General features: G+C 41.2%; 1 protein-coding gene across 1 annotated transcript in view; it reads right to left on the reverse strand.

Moving 5' to 3' along the window:
* Positions 1-17779, reverse strand: part of FAM168B (family with sequence similarity 168 member B) — a 31963-nt gene extending 14184 nt beyond the window's left edge. Inside the window, exons 1-3 of the mRNA XM_073360098.2 lie at positions 17540-17779; positions 11023-11103; positions 4488-4571 (exon numbers count right to left, since the gene is read on the reverse strand). Coding sequence (XP_073216199.1) covers positions 4488-4571; positions 11023-11092 — 154 coding nt within the window. The 5' untranslated portion in view covers positions 11093-11103; positions 17540-17779. The remainder of the gene's footprint in view (positions 1-4487; positions 4572-11022; positions 11104-17539) is intronic.
* Positions 17780-22666: the final 4887 nt, after the last annotated feature.

The raw sequence follows: 22666 nt of genomic DNA on the forward strand, positions 1-22666 counted from the left end.
AGAGAACTAGCAGTTCACAGAACCAATTCCAGTCATCCGTGGACCCACATGGTGCTTCTGGCTTCTTCTCCTTGCTTTCAAGGAGAAGCTAAGAAGCCTACAAAGCAGCAGTCCCTGGAGCCACTATAAGCAGTTGCAACAGGACTTGGATATTAAAACTAAACAACAGAGGTCTCTTAAGTTATCTCAATGGTCCTTAACACTCCAACGCATAGGTACTTCTCAGCAAAGTGATAAGAGTTTTGACCAGGACATGGATGACAGGTCTCCTGCCAGGGTGGATAGAAATCAATGATTTAAAAACAATAAATAATAATAATAATCGGAATTTGATAAAAAGTTTTTTCCCCCCTCAAAAAGCAATCTAAAGACAGTTTTAATTAAGATACATTATAGCTCAAAGATATCTCATCATAGAATAGAAATTATAAATTCTAACTCTCCAGCAAGAGACAATATATTCATGTAATGTTTAAGGAAAGTTTTGTAAATGAGTTCCAATAGTTCATGGATTAGGGACCCAATCTTATGGGGTTCCAGGGGCTTCTGTATAGATTATTTAGGTTAATCTTTTTATCTACCCAATGGGACTCAGTGCTCAAGCTAGAAGATACCATCAGAAATGCTTAGTTTTGCAGTTCTCAAACTGTGGATTTGTGTCTCCAGAGATAACACGCTTGTTAACAGCAAAAATGTTTTTAAATAAATAATATATAGAGGTGAGAAATAACGGACCTCAACCCTACTGTCCCTCTGCAAATTTGGGTACACAGAGTCAAACCCTTACTTCTCTCTAAATGTGCGAAGTTTCAAAAAGTTCAATGAATAGAAGATTGTTGGGGGTGGAATAAATCTGGACAAGAAGAAGTCTGGAGATAAATGTGAGAAGGGAGGGACAGACAGTAGAAACAAAAGAGAAACTGTTTGAGCAGCATATTCCAGAAGTCTTGAGGTCTTTCTGAGTGTACCCTTCATTGATTTGAGATCTACCATACCATTCTCTCACTAGAAGAGAAAACCTCTAATGGCAGCAGGCCGTAAAAGAGACCCCGTTTGGGAATAAGAGCCATTCAAGAAATATAGGTTTGCTGATGATGTTTTAAAGAAAGGCACACCAGTGAACTGGTGGAAGTCACTTAAGCACTTGGATCCAGGGACTGTTGAAGTGACAGTCTCACTTTTAACAGCAGTAGCTTCTTCTGCCAGTGTAGAAAGAATATTTTCTTCCTTTGGACTAATTCATTCCAAATTGAGAAATCGTTTGGGACCTGAAAAAGCAGGAAAACTTGTTTTTCGTTTCCAGATTATGAACAAACAGGAAAATGAAGGTGAAAATGACAGATGACTGAGTTAGCTGCAGAAGCCAATATTTTAAGTTTCTCATGTTGACCTGGCTGACACAGTCTATTTAATTTTTTTTAAATATATTTTATTTAACTATTTTAGTTAAAAACAATTTTAACAAAAACAAACCTGATTTTAAAAAACTTGAATGTTCAACTAAATTAAAAAATTCACATGCTTGTTTTGTTAAAATATGTGTCAGCTGTTGAAGAAAAAAATCCAGAATACATAATGTTGTTTTAGTTAAATAAAACAATTTAAATGTCTGTCTGGTGATGTGTTCTCTCCTCCTAATACAGCATGGCTGTGTGAAACTTGCAAGCTGCTAACTGTGTTAGTACATTCTAAGACAGAGTCTGTTCTCAAAGCAATTCACAGAGAGAGAGACTCAAAGCAATACTCTAACAACAGAAACAGCACCCAGAGACTCCCCGCCCTTTTGTTGTATTAACAATTGTGATTAAAATAGAGATAGAGGATATATGTGGATGGATGCTTGGTGTGGATAATAACTGAATGATCAGGGAGGTGCCAGCCTAAGAATCCAGTGTCCATCGACTGAAGAAGGCGTCAAGTGGAAATAACCAGAGGACCCCCCCTCCGGAGGGCAGACTGGAATCCACCCAACAGCCTCAAGAATGGGAGAACCAAAGAACAAGATAACATCTTGGAGCCCTCAGGAATGTGCTATCTGCTGATTGATTCAGCAACAGCATGATGAAGCAATTCCCATAGACTGGCACAGGAAGAAATTCCTATAAAAATAGACTCTAAAAAGTGAGAACTTTGGGGTCTGATTCTGCAAACCAACTTCCAGGAGCATCAGATGAGCATCTGACAAGGCCCTGCTCCCTCCTCATGTCCAGGCCACCTGGCCAGTGGCTTGGCATGAGCAACTCTAAGGCTGGTAACTATGATAACAACCTTGCAGAACCTGTGTGTGTGTGTGTATGTTTGTATGAATGAATGTGTGAATAAATATGAGATTGAATGGAATGTTATAGCTATAACTAACTGCTTACTATGATTCTTTCTGTATTCACAGTAAATGTGGTATTTTGCCTTTTTCCCTTTAATAAGATCCTGCTGGTTTTATTTTATTGGTACAACACCATACTTTATGTAATGAGAGTCATGAATAGTACAAATGACAAGCCTCCCAGAGCCAGACCTAACATCTACTGACTACTTCCTAGAGCAGCAGTTTGTAGAATGTCAGGCATCATTTAATTTTTTTAAGGTAAATTTAAGAGTTAAATTAAGATTAGTTAAGCTTACATTGCCTGAAATAAATTGTTGTGGAATCACACTTTGTTGACGTGTCCAGGCTGGCTGGCCCTTTAAGAGGAGTTAGGCTCAGCTTGGCTTGTGACATAGCATTTAATCTTCAGCTCATCCTCATCTGGTGACTCAATTACAACAAATGATCCCACCTATGAAAAGGTCAGGGAGAACTACATAAAGAGGAAAGAGAACTCACTGAGGGAAGAGTTTCCTCTGTCTGGGAAGTGCCTGGCGAAGGCAGGCTGGAGAGACAGGGAGCAATTAGGTTCCTCTGGGAGGCTGTGGAATAGGGCCTGTAAGAAGCAGAGAGGTCCTTGGGAAAACTGCTGGAGTCCTTGGGGAGGAAAGGCAGTGAGGAAACTTGCTTGGAATAAGAGCCTCCAGGGAGGGAAAAAGCATGGGTGACATTACTCAACTAAAGGAGCAAAGAAGGAATTCTGCAGTCCCCAAGAAGAGGGGTGAAGAGCAGGGAACTTCAATGTAGCCCAAGAGAGACAGAAGAATCCCTGTTGTTGATGTGGAGTCTTTGGTCGGACTTTTGTTACTCCAGAAGGGGACACAACTTGAAAGAGGTGACCTAGCTGGAGAACAATGCTATGGAAGAGGTAGCCAGACAGGCCATTGCATAGCCGAAGAAATGGTCAGCAGGGGGCACTGGAAATGAAGACCCCAGCGATAGCAGGTGCTGAGACCAGTGGTTTCTTACATGGCCCATTTATGAATTAGGCTCTTCATACAAATTCCTCTCTTTCCATCCTCTCAATTAATTTGTCATTGCTGCCCTCCCTTTCTCTTCCCCCTCACCCCCAAGTCATCTTTGGTAGGTGCTACACATTGATCGATAAATCCTACATTTTTCTAGGTAAGTTGTATGGCAATATGCAAACCAACAAACAGGCTACTTTTTCTCCACTCTCCTTCTTCCTTTCATTGCTCATGTAGATTTATGCAAGCCATAATATTTTACAAAGGACAGTAAGCAATTTCTGCAATTTCTTATCTGAATGTAATATCCCTTTTCAAAGAGAGTCTATGGTTCCCTTTCCGAGTGTATCCTTCTGTTGCGACTGGAGATTAATTTAACAGCTACTATCAGTTTCTCATTCATTCCAATAGCAATAGTATGCTCATCACATTGAGGGATTCTTCCAGAGATTCTCTCACTTCTGTTCGTTGGCCCCTGTGCATTTCTTCTTTCCTCCCCAAATCCCTCCTCCTGCCGGCCCCTTAGCTGAGCAGTATGAGAGTGTTGTTCCTAAACACCGCTCTTTCCCCACAACCCAGTAGGAACACAATAGTAAAGCTGTCCAGAATCATAGCTGTTTCATCCTGCTGCTAGAATTGTTGGACAATCACTGTATGCAGGAACATGACAGGCACGATCCTGCGGTAGGAAGGGGCACGTAGAATTTAGGAGGTGAAAGATCAGAGGAGGTGATAAAAGGGTATATTCCAGACGCCTTTCTGAAAGAGGAAGGGAAGAGACTTACTGAGGGACATGGAAATAAAGGGAAATATCCAGAGGGTCAGGTCAGAAGGGACTAGGGAAAGAGGTAATCAAAAATTTTTGTAAGGATTTTAACTACCTAATACTTGTCACTGGCAATTGAATAACTCAAACCTCCCCAAAAACAAGTTAAAGTCCTCCCTTATCTATAACAGGGGACTGCATGTGGACACTGTGTAAACATCCCTAGATGCAAAAACTGAAGTCACCGGTTAGTTTGGAAGACCACCATTTTATGCTATTTTCAAAGTAAAAGAAAACTTTATGCATGTCTCCTCACCCCCAATTTTAAATGCTTCTAATGTAGACAGAGTTTTTGAGTATTTCTAAGCAATAAGTATTTTATGCATACCTGTTTGGAAGGTAGGATTTGCTCCTGGGTACATGTTGGGGGAATAGGCAGGGGCAGCTGCTGCATAGCCCATTGGGAAACCAGCTATGACAAAAGAGAACAATTCCAGGTTATTTTCTAGATAAGCAACACAGTGTGACTACATGCTTGTTCTCAGAGAATTTGTTGTGCATGATACTTTTTGACCAAAGATCAACAAAACATTGCAATGTTTCAAAATTCAGGTGACCACTAGTTGGGAAGAAAAGTTAAGAAGTGTAGTAATCCACAGTTCCCCTTTCTCAACCCCCCTTCTGCCCCAAAACACACTTTCAGCAAAAGCCTGAATTAGCCAGCTCTCTAGTAATTGCAGACAGATTGCAAGCTTTAGTATAAAATAATCAGAAAGAACATCAAACACTAAAATGCAGTAAGACTACTGAACTCATAGTGAGCCCTTTTTTCACTGTGTAAAGAGAAGAAATACAAGCGTGAGTGACTCATTTCCTGGATCACAGTTTCCCAAACTGGACAGTAAAAGCCAACTTTAACCCTCCAAAATATCTTGTTTTTATTTGACCTAGATCTGTCTCTGCTTTTAGATGTCAGTTATACTCCTATTGTTTCAACCACCCACAATGACACTCAGCAGTTACAATCTGTGATTCACTCTGGCACAGTGGCAAAATGCTGTGTTGACACCTTGACGTTGATCTACACAATTACCGTGACTAAACCAATGGCAAGAAAGACAGGAACCAAGTTCTAAGGTGATAACAGAAAGATCACCAGGGTAGACTGATTTAAATAATAATTAAAATTGATAATTTAAACCAGCAAGCAGGAAACCTTGATTTAAATCGTCCATTTCAATAGTGTTTTGCATTTGTATTTTGTAGTTATTTTCCTTGGTCAGTAACCATTAAAACATGTTAACTTACAACTAAATACAGCCTTTATGCTAAATTTGGTGCTTCTTTTTGCTAACCAGGAGGATACCTATATCTATACACTTATTAAGCAGTAATTGCTTCAGTTACATTTATTCAAATTCTTAATTTTTACATTTTTTGTTACATTAAAAAAGGATTTATTTCTTCTTTACTAGATAACTTTTTACTTGTGATTTCACAGAATCATAGAATATCAGGGTTGGAAGGGACCTCAGGAGGTCATCTAGTCCAACCCCCTGCTCAAAGCAGGGCCAATCCCCAACTAAATCATGCCAGCTAGGGCTTTGTCAAGCCTGACCTTAAAAACCTCAAATGAAGGAGATTCCACCATCTCCCTAGGTAACCCATTCCAGTGCTTCACCACCCTCCTGGTGAAAAAGTTTTTCCTAATATCCAACCTAAACCTCCCCCACTGCAACTTGAGACCATTACTCTTTGTTCTGTCTTCTGCTACCACTGAGAACAGTCTAGGTCAGAGGTGGATGAACTATGGCCCGTGGGCCACATCCGGCCCACGGGACTGTCCTGCCCAGGCCCTGAGCTCCCGGCTGGGGAGGCTAGCTCCTGACCCCTCTCCTGCTGTCCCCCACAGCCTCAGTGCACCGCCAGTGCTCTGGCCCGCTCCTCCTGCCGGGCGGCACGGGCAGCATGGCTGGCTCTGACCAGACAGTGGGGTTGCGAGCTCCTGCTGCTCTGAGCAGCATGGTAAGGGGGCAGAAAGGTTGGACAAGGGGCAGGGGGGTTCCAGGGGGCAGTCAGGGGTATGGATAGGGGTCGGGGCAGTCAGGGGACAGGGAGCAGGGAGAGGTTGGATAGGGCGGAGGTTCTGGGGAGGGGATCAGGGGACGGGGGGTTGGATAGGCATGGGAGTCCTGGGGGGCCTGTCTGGGGGTTGAGGTGTGGATAGGAGTCGGGGCAGTTGGGGGACAGGGAGCAGGGTGGGTTGAATATGGGGTGGAGTCCCGGGGGGGTTGGTTAGGGGTGGGGGGTCCCGGGAGGGGGCGGTCAGGGGACAAGGAGCAGGGGGGTGCAGGCGGTTGGATGGGTCAGGGGTTCTGCAGGGGGTAGTCAGGGCGCAGGAAGTGGGAGGGGGCGGGGGCCAGGCCACTTGGGGAGGCACAGCCTTCTTTACCCGGCCCTCTATAGAGTTTCACAACGCCGATGTGGCCCTCGAGTCAAAAAGTTTGCCCACCCCTCGTCTAGATCCATCCTCTTTGGAACCCCCTTTCAGGTAGTTGAAAGCAGCTATCAAATCCCCTTCTTCTCTTCTGCAGACTAAATAATCCCAGTTTCCTCAGCCTCTCCTCATCTGTATCAAGCTCTATTTGGATGGAAATCCAAATGCAACTAAATGCACAAAAACAGCATTTTAAGCTTTGTATTCAATAAAACTAGCTTAAATGTGCTGGACACAAGAAAATATTACCAAAACATGGTTTTCCTTTCAAAAATGATTAAACAAAGAAATATCAGTGAAGTGACTGTTTTTGGTCCCCATGTCTTTCAAGATTTTAGCAGCTCTCATCCTCTCACTTTGTTTCTATTCATAGACTGGAGAGGAAAAAAAGCTTTCTTGCTTTTCCAACTCCCAACTGGTTTCTTAACTTTGAACCAGTCACTCAATTTGTTCCGTTCAATAAACTGGAAAGAAAATATTCTTTCTGCATCTGCAGTAGAAGGCACTGCTGGCAAAAGCTTGTTTGTCACTTCAGCAAGCTTTGGTTCCACGTGTTTAGCCAGTGACTTCATCAGTTCAGTGGTCTGACTTTTTTTAAAAAATTGGCAGCAAAAACTACTGCTTTTTTTGTATTAGATAATAATTGTAGGCCTTGACATATGTTCTCAATTTCAAACTTTAGAAAGTTTTTTAAATCTGATTTTAAAATGATTTTTTTTTGTATTTAAAATCAAATATTTTTATCCATAGTGTCAGCAATTGACTGAGGGTTACAAAACTATGTTATTTCACTGACTTCAGGTGTTAATTAAAAACCAAATGTTTTAATTATAACTTGCCACCTAACACTACTATTTTTAAAGTTGTATTAGCTTTTCAATCATCGATCCTTATTTTATAGGTTTAGCTCCTATAAAGAGGGCTCCTTATAGGTAAGAGTTCCTACTGAGCTAAAATAAGACACTCCTAGAGGAAATTACTTGTGTGAAATGTTAACAAACAGCACAAGGTAAGTAGCAGATTAAACAACTTCTTCCTACAACCCACTAGTCTTTAAATCAAATGTTTTTATTCTTGACTACTCATTTGTTACTGTAATCCTGCCTAAATACCCTTCTTAACAATTTTAGTCCCAAAAACCCTTCCCTGTGTTTGGTATTTATACAGACATCACTGCCTTTAGATAAAATGTACCTTCTAAAAATAGAGACCAGTTCAGCATCAGAACATCCTGCTAAATTCAGCAGTTTTGAACAGAGAATCAGTGGTCTTATCAAAAAGGAGGCCAGAGATGTTTTAGTCATGCAGTGACTAAAAGTGTCTGTATTTCATTAAACACATCCCAGCCTCCATCATTTACTTAACAGAGCATGTTTTGTTCCCTTTAAACCTGAACTAGACAAGATATAGTAATTTACTCTGTTAATATACCACTTTATGGCATTAGATTTACACGTGATTTTTATAAGTCATTTTATCAATTTAACTGAATTCATCCTGTTTAATTCCCTGAATGATTAACTGAAATATGAAAAATCCATATTCATACAACACAAAGCTAAATAAAAACAGTAAACAAAGCTTGGCACTAAATATATATTCAAACACTAAAAAGAAAAAAATCGTAAAAGTTCTGAAGTTACTATCCTGTTTAAAATTAAATGATGAAATTGACAATTTAGGTTACTAACTAAATGTACTATAATCTACTAAAATCAATTAAATTTGCTACATCAGAGAGTCATCAAGTATTAATAGATTTTCAGGGTACAGCTTTAACTACCATATATACTTTTTCATTATCCCATTCTTTTAAAAGCCAACCCCCCAAGATGGATAGGTAAAAATAGTAAAAACTATATGACCCTTTCATAAGCCGAGCCTATGTTTCAGGGGTTGGCAAACTGACTCCCAGCCCATCAGGATAAGCCACTGGCAGGTTGGGACGTTTTGTTTACCTGGAGCATCTGCAGGCATGGAGTCCCAGAGTTGAGGGGTTCCATGCCTGCAGATGCTCCAAGTAAACAAAACAACAATGTATTAGATATTCAATTCAGGTTTCAGAGTAGCAGCCGTGTTAGTCTGTATTCGCAAAAAGAAAAGGAGTACTTGTGGCACCTTAGAGACTAACCAATTTATTTGAGCATAAGCTTTCGTGAGCTACAGCTCACTGGATGCATAAAGACTTTATGCATCCGATGAATTGAGCTGTAGCTCACGAAAGCTTATGCTCAAATAAATTGGTTAGTCTCTAAGGTAACACAAGTACTCCTTTTCTTATATTCAATTCAATGATTTCACAGAGTTTAAAATCATCAAATTTTAGTGTAGACCCATTTATAAGCTGACCCCTGCTCTTTGATGCGTCACTTTTTTACCAAAAATATTCAGCTTATGAATGAGTATATATAGTACATACATTTTCGAAATGTATATACTTTCTCTTATACAGTAAAGATTTTGCCTCAATTTCTTCTGGCTTCTGTTTAGCTAGCAGGTGCAGAGAAAATACTCTCTATTTGGACTAGTTCATTCACAGTTGAAAACCAACTTTTTTGTTCCCTCTTCCTTTACCTGGAGAGTTTTAAAAGGAAAAACCCTTGCTTAGAGGGTAATCACTGTCCTTTTGGGTAAAAGAGAAGTTAGTGGAGATGGGTTGGAGCTGTTGCTGCTGCTGAAGTCTAATCCAGTTTCATCTCTGGTGGTATTTGGAATTCAGCTGTAACTGGTAGGGATGGTGGTGTCACCTGGATTCCGCTCTAGCCCAATCTGGTCAGGACATCCCTCTACATTAGTATGAAGGCCCAGGGTCCCAGGAGATGGTAGGAGTGGCCACCATGATGGTGAAACTCACTCCAGAAGGTTCAATCTGTGCTTCCCTATTTCCCCCCCCACCCAAAAAAAAATCTTTTTTAAGGACCCAAACAAGGAAAGATATGTGGAATAGCCCTACCAGTTTTTGTTTCATCCACTAATTAAATCTAATATTTGACACACTAATTTTGGTTTATTAATTTTCAGTTCCACATTTTGTTTTCCAAGAGTGATCTTAAGAGTCCTTGAGTGATCATCAGAAGCCTTTTTTTGTTTAGACTAATTAAGTTTCTCATATTTTTTCTATTAACATTTGCTTTTTATAGGTTATTGTGACATTTTACAAATTTACATACTTTTTACAATTGAGCTTGCAATTACAGTAAACCGGTAGGCCCAATTATTACAACAGTACCTCAGTGCAAGAAAGATATGTAAATTGAAAGAGATTCAGAGAAGAGCAACAAAATTAGGGTACTGGAAGAATTTAATTATGAGAATTTTATGCATAATTTGGCTAAGCAGAGACACAAATACCTATATTTGAAGGATGTGAACACAAATAATGGATTTAGTAAGACTGAACAGCATATAAATAAATAGGAAAAAAATAAAACAAGTTCCCGACAGTAACACTTATTGAATTGGAGAACAGTTTTCAATAGAAGTTATAAATTGTATCACTTTGAACATTTAAAAGCAGAATGGACAAAGCAACAAAAAAAATTATGTAGAGAGCAATTCCTGCCCTAAAAGGGCTGTACTTCTCATATCTATAGTTACGTAATAGTAGAATAATCACTTGAAATACTTCATGGCAGAAAAACGTTTAATATTTCTTCACATCACACACTTTCACTGAACTCTGGATAGGCTTAACTAATGGTTTTATTTCAGAGTAGCAGCCGTGTTAGTCTGTATCCGCAAAAAGAAAAGGAGTACTTTTCTTTTTAATGGTCTTATGTTACTTCTGAATTCCTGGAGGCTTCAGAAGCCACGCCTATTCAAACTAAGCATTGGACTGTGAGAAAGGAGGAGGGCATGGGGATGAGAAGCAGAAAGAAAACCTCAGAACAGGAATGGAAAAAGAAAATAAGGGAAATGCACAGAACCCTATAATTTTGGCATCACTAAAATATTGTTTAAAAATCTTTGGCACTGGCACTGTGTCTCATTTTTTGTTTTGTATTTGTGGCACACGACTGCCAATGCCTAATAAAAAAGAACTATAGGATATAAAAGGAAATTGTCAGCCAACAATGGGGAAATAGTCGACCAAATTGTTTCCCTTCAGGCCACCAATTTTAAATTTAGTTACAACCCCTAAGGTAACTTTTTTCCAGACTAGTTTAAGGAACACAAAATACAACACAAAATCACTTAAATGCCCAATCTATTATTGATGTGATCGGTGCAATCTATACGAAGGCTGAAGGACCGATCGATCAAGGTGATCTATTCTTGAAGTATAAGCTTGGTGACTGAAAGTTATCAGAAGGTATGGAAACATTCATAAGTGAGTCACCTGAGTGTCTACGCTGACTGGGTTATAAACAACAACCCACAGACATCCCTTTGAAAGAAAACTTAGAGCAGAAATTCAGTTGTTTACCTGGATAACCAATTCCTTTGGCATTTGCATAGGGAACCCCAGAAGATCCAGGGCTATAAACAGGATTCATGATTTCAATAACTGAAAAGGAAACAAGAACATAATCAGATCAACTTAACCAAGCATATGGAGTCCCTAGAATTCTTGTAGGAGTTTAAATGCAATTGGTGGGAAGGAAAGTGCACATTTCTACCATCCCATCCCAGCCATCAACATTTTAAACTGCAGCTAGAGAAACACACCTGTATAAAAGTTTCTAAGAATGTTTTTTCCCCCTCAGTCCACTAAAGGAGTGGTTACTAATGAGCAAAGTATTTCCCCAATGGTTGAGTGTACTATTTTCAAACTGTGCCCATATCCCCTGCTAACCAAACAAGCATAAAACCACCTAACTGTCTCAAACTAGCATTCACTACCATTAAAAGACGGCTTCAGCTTCCCACTCGCCTTGCCTTCTCCATTTATGTGCACCCCCACCTCAATCTTGGCTTTCTTTCTCTACTGTAAGATTATGTCGGTGATATCCGAAGAGTTACATTCTGCTACTGCTTCTCTTGGCACTGTGGAGTAAGTGCTATGACATAAATGAATCTCTTTCGCATGGAATTCTAATCTCTCAAATTTAAGTTCCTGAAGCGTCAATAGCCTAAGAAATAAATAAAATAGCTGGAAAAAAGGTTCTACACTAAATGGCTCAGAATTAGTATGAAAACAGCACCACAATTCACATGTTCAAGTTTAGTCTACATCAGCACCAATCAAAAAAAAGTTATCTACTGGCTCTTCAGAAGTGATTTGGGGTTTCAGGCCAGTTGTTTTTGGATAAGTGCCCAAATCTCAAAAGTAGCCATAATTAGCAGAAAAGAAAAAGCTTAACAGGTACAGTTGCTAAACCATGCTCCCACTTCTAGAGCTGATATTGTAAGGTTGAGGTATTAGCAAGACAGAAAAATTAGAGACTTTCTTGCAATTTATAAGGGATTGCAGTCTCAAACTGTCAGCTTGGCACATTCTAAAAATAAAATTCTCTTTATTAGAGGTTTTTAGAAACAAGACTGTGTGTTCAGTTAATTGTACTGCTTTTAATTTTTAAAAAATTGAGTTTCTCTAAGTTTGTCACATTATTCCAATCCTCTGTTTTAAATATGTTTGCAGCTCCTCTTTTCAGTCCATTAGTGCCAATCCTTCACTTAAAATAATATCTGGTAGCAAAATGGGCATGCTACCAGAACTAGCCATTCCATTATCCTTGTGTCCCTCCCTCTCTCTGTTGCTTGACCTGTAAATGTTATATGAAGGGACACACTACTAGTTTAGGCCCAAAACTGTCACAAAACTTTGAGTATAGAAAGTTTATGAAGCTAAATAAAGAGATTCAGTAACTAAAACATTACCTGCAGCATTAAAGACTCACTGTTATACTACTATAGGGGAGTTAAAGTTAAACTGGCCACTATAGCGTCACTACCTAAGATGAATGAGTACAAGCAAACAAACAGTATAAATAGCAAAAAAAAAAAAAAAAAAAGTCAGCCGGATTAAGATGAGTAAAGAGTATAGTTCATTAAAATACTGTTTCTAGAACACAGCATGATAAGCAAAGCAGCCCCTTGAACTTGTGCAAACAGAAATTCACTATGCTTTCCACAAAAGCATCTACTGTATCAAGTTTAACAGAAAATCCAAAATACCATAGAAAACGGCACTATATGAACTCAACAATTTTATCTAATACCAATACAAACATTACTTTTTCTAAAAAGAGCAGGCAAACCTCTAGCAGAGAAAAATCAAAACATCACTCAGGATATTGGAAAAAGTCCATTTAAAAACTAAGTTAAACAACAGTAACCCACAATTTACATTGCCTATTAAGGAACATTACCTGCAGCTGCATTTACTACCTGCCAAACTATAAAGGAGCAATTTGACTTAATTCCCATTAGCAACAACATTTCTACAACACTTCCTGACTCACCCTCTATTCCACATACAAAGCTGTGGGATAGTTTACATACAATCACAGTAGGGTTTAAGGATTAATATTTCACTAGCTTGTGCCATTTTACTTTGTCTTTCTCACTCTTCTGTAAATCAACTAACTTTCATCCACTTACACATCAGCACATCTTTCCTGTTGTATGTTCTCTTCTCATCCCTGCACCTCTTTGCCTTCCTATTTCCATCTTTGTCCCCCTTTTAATGTTTTAAAACATTCTGCCCTTTTTGGCCTTAAAAAAAACCCCATGAGATCCCAGCTTTCCTTTAGTCCTTGGATTTCCAGATCATGGAGTGAATGCCCTGGGAGATGGCCACTCCTCTGTGTTCACACCTGCAGGGCTACCACAAATCTCTCCCTCTCTCTGGTGCCCTCAGCCCTGTGACCCTCTCTTTCAAAGTGCAGCCCTCCCCAATCTCTATAGTAACTGGGAGGCAACAGTGCTAAGTAGCATGGGAGACTTCTGGGGAAGGGAAGAAACAGTAAGAGTATTCAATGGAAGGGTGATGGAATAGTAAAGAAAAAAAAACCAAATAAACGGCATGGTCATAAATAAGCAAGAGAGCTGAAGAACATGCAACCTGGGAAAAGCTGAAAAACAAACCCAGAGAAGAGAATTCTATAGAAACTCGACAAAAACAGGTGAGAGAGCAACTCCAGCAGGGCATCACATCAACTGAAATGCAGAGTAAGGAGTCAGCACAAAGGGGACTCCAGACAAGTAAGGCCTTAAATTGCATCACACAGCCTCCTTATGGGAAGTACAGAGCTGTTATTAATACTATGTCAAGTTCTTCCATTTCGGAGGCATCCATACTTGGAAAGTTTGTACACATGTATCTGAACCAATGTAGGCCCACCCATTTGTGCTAACAACAAAGGAAGCTGCAGTTGGACACGGCAGGTGTTTGTACAATTGTGGTGTTTAACCAGCAGCTTCCACCACTGGATGGAGCTATATCAGTATAGAAAAATGCTTACAGGTCTTCCAAGCATGGACTGAGCCTTAGACACAACTCAACTCAGTGAAAAATAATCCTTTCCACATCTTCAGTGAAGGACCCAACGTGTTTGTGTGCTAGAAATCACACAGTCTCCTCCTGGGGGTTGCAACCCCCCGGCCTTTTCTATATTGCTAGCTTTTATTCAGTCATTTTATATGTAGCTAATTCTGAAGTATGCTTGGAAATGTTTAATAGGGAAAAATTTCTTTCCCCCCTTCCCTTTTTGCTCAAGTTTGCCAAATCTCACCTTTGGGCACAGACCAACATGCAGAAAACTTTGTTCCTCTTCTCCTCTCCCCACCCCAACTAATGTTCCAGGAAGCTGAACACATGCAGACAGGCTGCTATAGCTGAAACTGTTTTGGTTAACCTGATTTAGGTGCTGGAAAATACCTCTACTACAGTTAGAGCTGAGAAAGTGTTTCTAGAATGGATCATAGGATTTAAGAATGTATTTCTAAGACTACTTCTACACAAAGATACATGAAAAAAACAAAACTATAAGGCTTCTAAAAAGGTTAGTGGCTTTATTATATTTAACCACAGCTTAGTATTCAAAAATTCGGCTACACCTCAATTGCAGAACTAGAACAATCTGCTAAACGTTGCTTTGTACTCATTTCATTAGATGCTCCATATCACAGGAGTTGGGAAGAATCTCACTTAAACAGGCTGCTTCCCAAAGGCACAAGCGTACTAAAATCCACTATATTTTCATTCAACACCTGACCTGTAGAGTTCAAGGAAACATTAACATTCAGCTATTCTGGATCACTTTTAGAATCCACATTGCAAATTCTAAGTTTCCACTTGTAATTTGTGTCTGTTGGTCTGTCGATATATTTCTGACTACAGTCAAACTTCCACCCTTGCCCAACTTTACATCAGGTGTTTTCAGATTTGCTCATTGATTTCACCTCTATGAAGCTTAACCAAGAAATGTAAAGCTTTAAATAATTCAATGAACTTCCAAAATCAGCAATACAATGTTTAAAGACCTTTTAATTTTACAAACCAGTTCCTTCATTCTCTACAAGCAAAGACTAGAATTCAGGATTCTTTTGCCCTGAAACAGCGGACATTGGCTAAAACCTTAACTATGTGGTGTTTTGCCAAGACTTCAGTCACTGAGGTCCATGCAATTGTGCAAACCCCTATGCATGCTGCAGTCATGATTTATTTTATCACTACTAGGGGGTTTGCACTGGTGGAAATTTCCAACATAGGCAAGGCCTAGGAGAGCACTTCCTGCACTGTTTTAGATGTTTAGGGATACTTTGCATTTATATAGCTCCATCCAAGGACCTCAAAACACTTCAGAAATATTAAGCCTCCACTTTCCCCCATGAGAAGTATTATCCCCATTTTTTTAAAAAAAAAACCCCAACCTTTAAAAAATTTAGAACCACTAAAAAAAATATGGAGGGAGAGGGATTAAGTGACTTCCCAAAATTGCACAGAAAATGTGTGACACAGGTGAGAACAGCACCCAGGTTGAATTGCAAAGCTGAAACACAAACTAACATTATCTAGTCTCTATTTGCACTCGTATCTGAGAACACAAAACATTATGATTATGCATCACAGGAAATTTTAAAATTACAGGAAGCCATTTACATGTACAGATTTACCCCATCAGTTATTAAAGCAAATTGTGGTATAAGCTGACAAGCAGTGCAAGAACCTGAGGATTAACAAACACCATTTGTAATTTATTTACATTATTATACCTTTCCAGCAGCGTAAATACGTAATGCAAAAGAGCTGGAGGATATTTTTCCTCAAGAAGAATGGCAATGAATCTCCCTATATAAGAAAAATGCTAACCTACTCAACTCAGTACTTCATGTAGAATTTCCATTAGCTACATTTGAAGCGAAGTCCTCTCAGACTAGTCCAGTGGTACACCGATCGCACATAGAATCAGAGTTTAACAGGATTTTTTTTTTTTTGTGCCTCATGAGATAATTGATGAGATATGTTATATAATTTGTGAGAAAGTATGATTGGGTAATTGAGCCTCCAGTTCCTTGATAATCAGAGTCCTACAAAAAAACCTACCCCCTCTGCTGATTTTGGGCAGTTAACAGATTTTCAGGTGGAAGGGAAAAAATGAATACTTAAAGAATGAAACCCTTTCAATATATATGTATACTTAAGACAACATTTCTTCTTTTTGGTAAGTTATTAGCCTACAAGGGTGCTTTTCTAAAGTCAGTTTTCACTTGATTCTGCACACCTTTTAGAAATGAGAAGCAACTGTCATGAGTTCCCCACAGAGATGGAACCTAAAAAAGCATTTCTAATTCTTCCTGTCTTTCAACCTAGAAGTTGAAATACATAATTACTGCCACAAAAAGCACAGGTGGGGAAGCTGTGTGTTTTATGACACTTGCAATTAGAAGACTACAAAATTATATTAATTCAGACAAAATCTAGTCAAATTAGATCACAAACATCTTAAATTTATTGTAAAATAATACATATTAAAGTGCAGTTCTACTATTGATCTCTGAAGCAACAGCACTTTACTAAAGGGAAAAATAATTTCTCAGATGGAATAATAAAAACATTTTTCAGCAGAAAATTGTGATGTGTGTCTCAAACACTGCAGGGGAATGTCTAATTAAAGCACAATTGGTATTAGATTTTTTTAAAATCATGGCTGCACATTCAGCAACTGCAAGCAGATTCTTCAGCATGCACTGGAAATATTTGCTGTAACTATTATTTACATAATTTTGCTGACTCTGACCACCTGGTAGCATGCAAATCTCATTTTCATAAAGGTCCTGGCAGGACTGTCATTTAGCCTACATCAATAGAGGACTAACAATATGTTGCAGGAAAGCTTAAAACTTAACTTTTTCTCAGACTTTACCCTAGGGCAGTAACTTTCTCTGGGGGCAGGGAGAGAAAAACGAAGGGCCAAATTAAAAGTAGACTTGGCCTAAGAAAAGAACATGGCTGACAACCACTGGATGCCTTGCCTATCACTTGGCCACTACCATCCTCCAGGCCAAGCCATTTTTGACACCTGTTACAGAACGTGCCCAGGAGCCTCCTGGGACTGCGAATCGTGCTTGCTGCCTGCGATGGCTGCTGGAAGCGGCCTGTCCCTTCGCTAGCGCCCGAAGGGTTTTCAACCCCAGAGGAGGCAGCCTCTCCGGCCCGGGGCCTCCCCGCCTGAAGGGCAGAGCGCCCGGCCCCCCAGGCCTCGGCGGCGGGCGCTGGACGAGTCCGGCCGCTGTCACCCCCGCCAGCAGGAGGGAGGGGAGCGCAGGGGCTGGCCGCAGACCGGGCGGGGGGCGGCGCACCCGGGTGCACGGAGGTAAATAAACCCCGGGCCGGAGGCGATTCCCCCTTCCCGGACATCGGATCCGCCGGGGCCCCCCAGGCTGTGCGGCTCGCGCCTCCCGCCCCCCAGGCCGCAGGGGAGGCAGCGGCCCCGGCCCCGGCCCCCTTCTCCACCGGGGGCGGGAGGGGTCCGGAAGCCGGCGCCATCCGCACTCACCGGGCTGCGGCGCTTCGTGGTGGCGGCCCCGGCCCTGGCTCTGTCGCTCGGTGTCTGCTGCAGGCGGGGGAGTGGGCGGAGCCTCGCGGTCGGAGGGGGCGGGAGCTAGAGCGGCGGCTGGGGCCTGCGTCTCCTGCGGCTGTGTCCCGGCGGCGCCTTCCCGTCCCTCTCCGGAGAGCTGCGCAGCAAGCGAGCGGCCGCACGTCACTTCCGCACGGCGGGGAGGGGGTCGCGCCTGGCCCGGAAGCCTCCCAGGGAAGGAAAAGGAGGGTCACGTGCAAGGAAACGTCTGAGGCGCCCCTGCCACGTGACAGGGAGATTCCCTTGGTAAAATCATAGACATTGGAGCTGGAGGGGCTGTCACATTTGAACGGCAAAAAGCCCCCCCCGGCCCCCCTCCCCCCCGCCGGCAGCCACCTGTAGAGTCTAGAGCGGTAACACAGATGTCAGGTCAATAACCTGGTTTTCTTATCTCGACCATCGTCCTCGAGATGATTTCCCCGGACGGCATTGATTCGCTGTATTCACTACGGGTCTGAGCGCGACCGCTTTGGCCCTTCACACGTAAAGGCAGCCCCTCGGCTCTGTGTCTTGGATTTGTATTTGCTGTTTCCAGCCATTTCTTATTTTTAACAGCGACATCGTAGCATCTTTAGCTGGACGCAGAAGCCTTTAACATTCCATATCCCAGTGTATTGTGATACTAGTGAAAAGCTTTGAGACCTACATTAAAAAAGTGGAGGATTAAATTATTTTTTCCGGCAAGTGACGAATCCACAAAAAGAACATAAGAAGGGCCATACGGGATCAGACCAAAGGTTCATCCAGCCCCGTATCCTGTCTGCTGACAGCGGCCAATGCCAGGTGCCCCAGAGGGAATGAACAGAACAGGCAATCGCCAAGTGATCCATTCCCTGTCTCACATTCCCAGCTTCTGGAAAACAGAGGCGAGGGCCACCATCCCTGCCCATCCTGGCTAATCGCCATTGGTGGACCTGTCCTCCATGAATTTATCTGGTTCTTTTTTAAACCCTGTTATAATCTTGGCCTTCACAACATCCTCTGGCAAGGAGTTCCACAGGTTGACTGTGTGTTGTGTGAAAAAATACTTACTTTTGTTTGTTTTAAACCTGCTGCCCATTAATTTCATTTGGTGGCCCCTAGTTCTTGTGTTATGAGAAGGAGTAAATTCCTTATTTACTTTCTCCACACCAGTCATGATTTTATAGACCTCTATCATATCTTCCCTTAGTCGTCTTTTTTCCAAGCTGAAAAGTCCCAGTCTTATTAATCTTTCCTCATATGGCAGCCGTTCCATACCCCTAATAATTTTTGTTGCCCTTTTCTGAACCTTTTCCAATTCCAATATATCTTTTTTGAGATGGGGCGACCACATTGGCATGCAGTATTCAAGATGTGGGTATACCATGGACTTATATAGAGGCAATATGATATTTTCTGTCTTATTATCTATCCCTTTCTTAATGATACTCAACATTCTGTTAGCTTTTTTGACTGCCGCTGCACATTGAGTGGATGTTTTCAGAGAACTATCCACAATGACTCCAAGATCTCTTTCTTGAGTGTTAACAGCTAATTTAAACCCCATCGTTGTATATGTATAGTTGGGATTATGTTTTCTAATGTGCATTATTTTGCATGTATCAACATTGAATTTCATCTGCCATTTTGTTGCCCAGTCATGTAGTTTTGAGAGATCCTTTTGTAGCTCTTCACAGTCTACCTGGGACTTAACTATCTTGAGTAGTTTTGTATCATCTGCAAATGTTGCCACCTCGCTCTTTACCCCTTTTTCTGGATCGTTGAATAGGACTGGACCCAGTACACACCCCTGGGGGACACCACTATTTACCTCTCTCCATTCTGAAAACTGACCATTTATTCCTACCCTTTGGTTCCTATCTTTTAACCAGTTACCAATCCATGAGAGGACCTTCCCTCTTATCCCATGACTGCTTACTTTGCTTAAGAGCCTTTGGTGACGGACCTTAGCAAAGACTTTTTGAAAATCTAAATACACAGTATCCACTGGATCCTCCTTGTCCACATGCTTGTTGATCCCCTCAAAGAATTCTAGTAGATTGGTGAGGCATGATTTCCCTTTAGAAAAACTATGTTGACTATTCCCCAACAAATTATGTTCATCTATGTGTCTGACAATTTGTTTTTTACTATAGTTTCAGAAACTGGCCAGGCTGCTCAAATGCTGGCCAGGTGGTAACCCTTACTGGAGGGGGCCTGAAAAGGTCAGCTAGTCCAGCACTGAGACAGGACCCCCACCCCCAGTCCATCCCTGATGCGGTTTGCCCACAGGGGTTCAGGAACAATTTTTATGGTGAGGGTGCTAATAATGGAAACCATCTATTTGGTGTTTGTTATTGCTACTTCAAGCTAAGGGGTATGACAGCACCGCTAGTTCCAGCACCACTGTGTGTCCAACCTCTACTTCAAAATCTCCAGTGGTGGGGGCTCCGTGACCTCCCTTAGAAGCCTGGTCCAGTGCTTGAAACTATCCTTAGAGTTAGAGACTTTTCCCTAATATCTAACCTAAATCTCCCTCCCTGCAGATTAAACCTATTACTTCTTGTCCTAGGATGTGGAGAACAATTGAGCCCAGTCCTCTTTATAATAGTCCTTAACATATTGGAAAGCTGTTATCAGGTCACCCTCAGTCATTTTTTCTCAAGACTAAACAAGCCCTGTTTTTGTAACCTTACCTTATGGGTCAGGTTTGCTAAACTTTTTATCATTTTTGTTGCTCTCCTCTAGACTCTCTCCAATTTTTCCACCTCTTTCTGAAATTGCGGCTCTTAGAACTGGACACAGTACTCCAATTGGGGACCCCCCAGTGCCACGTAGAGTGTGATAATTATCTCCTGTGATAATTATCTCCTGTGTCTTACATACATACAATATCAGGGTTGGAAGGGACCTCAGGAGGTCCTCTAGTCCAACCCCCTGCTCAAAGCAGGACCAATCCCCAATTTTTGCCCCAGATCCCCTAAATGACCCCCTCAAGGATTGAACTCACAACCCTGGCTTTAGCAGGCCAATGCTCAAACCACTGAGCTATCCCTCCCCGTAAGATACTTCTGGTAATATACCCCAGAATCATATAAACCTCTTTTGCAGCTGCATCACACTGACAACTCCTGTTCAGTTTGTGGCCCACAAACCCCCCCAGATTCTTCACAGCAGTACCACCACCTAGCCAGAGTAATTGTTTATTTGATTTTTCCTTCCTAAGTGAAGTACTCTGCACTTGTCTTTATTGAATTTCATTTGTTGAATTCAGACCAATTTTCTGATTTGTCAAGGTCATTTTGAATTTTAAACTAGTCCTCCAAAGTGCTTTTAACCCTTCCCAGCTTGGAGTCATTTGCAAATTTTATAAGCATACTCTCTACTCTATTATCCAAGTCATTAATGAAAATATTGAATAGTACCAGATCCATGTCTGACCCTGCAGGACCCCACTACATATGCCCTCCCAATTAACAGCAAGCCATTGATAATTATTCCTTGAGCATGGTCTTTCAACCAGTTGAGCACCCATCTTATAGTAATTGTATCTAGACTATATTTCGCTAGTTTGCTTATGAGAATGTCATGCGGAACTGTATCAAAAGCCTTACTATCTAGGTATATCATGTCTACTGCTTCCTCCCAACCCACTGAGCCAGTGATCTGATCAAAAACGAACACTGAGTTAGTTTGGCGTGATTTCTTCTTGATAAATCCATGCTAACTATTCCCTTATAACCCTATTATCCTCCAGGTGCTTATAAACTGATTGTTTAATAATTTGCTCCAGCGTCTTTCCAGGTATTGAAGTTAGGCTGATTGGTCTATAATTTCCCATGTCCTCCTTGTTCCCCTTTTTAAAGACAGGTACTTTTTTGCCCTTCTCCAATTTTCTGGGACCTCTCCCGTCCTCCATACTTTCTCAAAGATAATTGCTAAGGGCTCCAAGACTGCTTCAGCTAGTTTCTAAAGTACCCTAGGATGAATTTCATCAAGCCTTGCTGACTTGAATACATCTAATTTATCTAAATATTCTTTAACCTGTTCTTTCCCTATTTTGACTTATTCCTTCCCCTTGGTTGTTAATATTAATTGTGTTGAGTATCTGGTCATCATTAACCTTTTTAGTGGAGACTGAAGCAAAATAGGCATTAAGTACCTCAACTTTGTTCATGCCATCAGTTATTAGCACTCCTTCCCTGCTAAGTAGAGAACCTATGCTTTCCTTTGTCTTTCTCTTGCTTCTAATGTATTTAAGGAACCTCTTCTTATTGCCCTTGATGTCCCTTGTCAGGTGTAACTCATTTTGTGCCTTAGCCTTTCTGATTTTATCCCTACATACTTGTGCTGTTATTTTGTACTTCTCCTTTTCAATTTGGCCAAGTTTCCACTTCTTGTAGGGTTCCTATTGGATTTTCAGGTCATTAAAGAGCTCCTCATGGAACTATATTGGCATTTTACTATTCTCCCTATCTTTCCTTTGCATTAAATAAGTTTGCAGTTGCGCTTTTAATATGGCCTCCTTGAGGACTGCCACCTCTCTGAACTCCTTTTCCCTTAGATTTTCTTCCCATTTTCTTCTACCAGTTCTCTGAGTTTGTTAAAGTCTGCTTTTTTGAAGTCCATTATCCTTATTCTGCAGCTCTCACTCCTTCCTCTCCTTAGAATCATGAAATCTATCATTTCATGATCACTGTCACCCAAATTGCCTTTCACCTTCAGATTCACTACCAATTCCTCTCTGTTGATGAAAATGGCTCTAAAATGGCTCTCCCCTCCCGCCCATTACTTCCTCCACTTTCTGGAACAAAAAGTTGTCCCTGATACATTCCAAGAACTTACTGAAAATTTTGTTTTGCTGTATTACTTTCCCAACAGATGTCTGGATAAAGTCCTCCATTACTACCTGGTCCTGTATTTTGGATGGCTGAGCTGGGAAGTGTGGCCTTCTCCCCGATTCCCTGCTGGGGGTGGTCTCCCTGAGGAGAGGGAGCTATGGAATAGCCCAGCATTGCTGCCCCCTGGCATGCTCCCTCACTCTCAGTGAGGGCAAGGGATGACCTCCCTGGTAGGAGGTCATGG

This window comes from Lepidochelys kempii, chromosome 9 (assembly GCF_965140285.1).
Source record: "Lepidochelys kempii isolate rLepKem1 chromosome 9, rLepKem1.hap1, whole genome shotgun sequence".
NCBI classification, from domain to species: Eukaryota; Metazoa; Chordata; order Testudines; family Cheloniidae; genus Lepidochelys; species Lepidochelys kempii.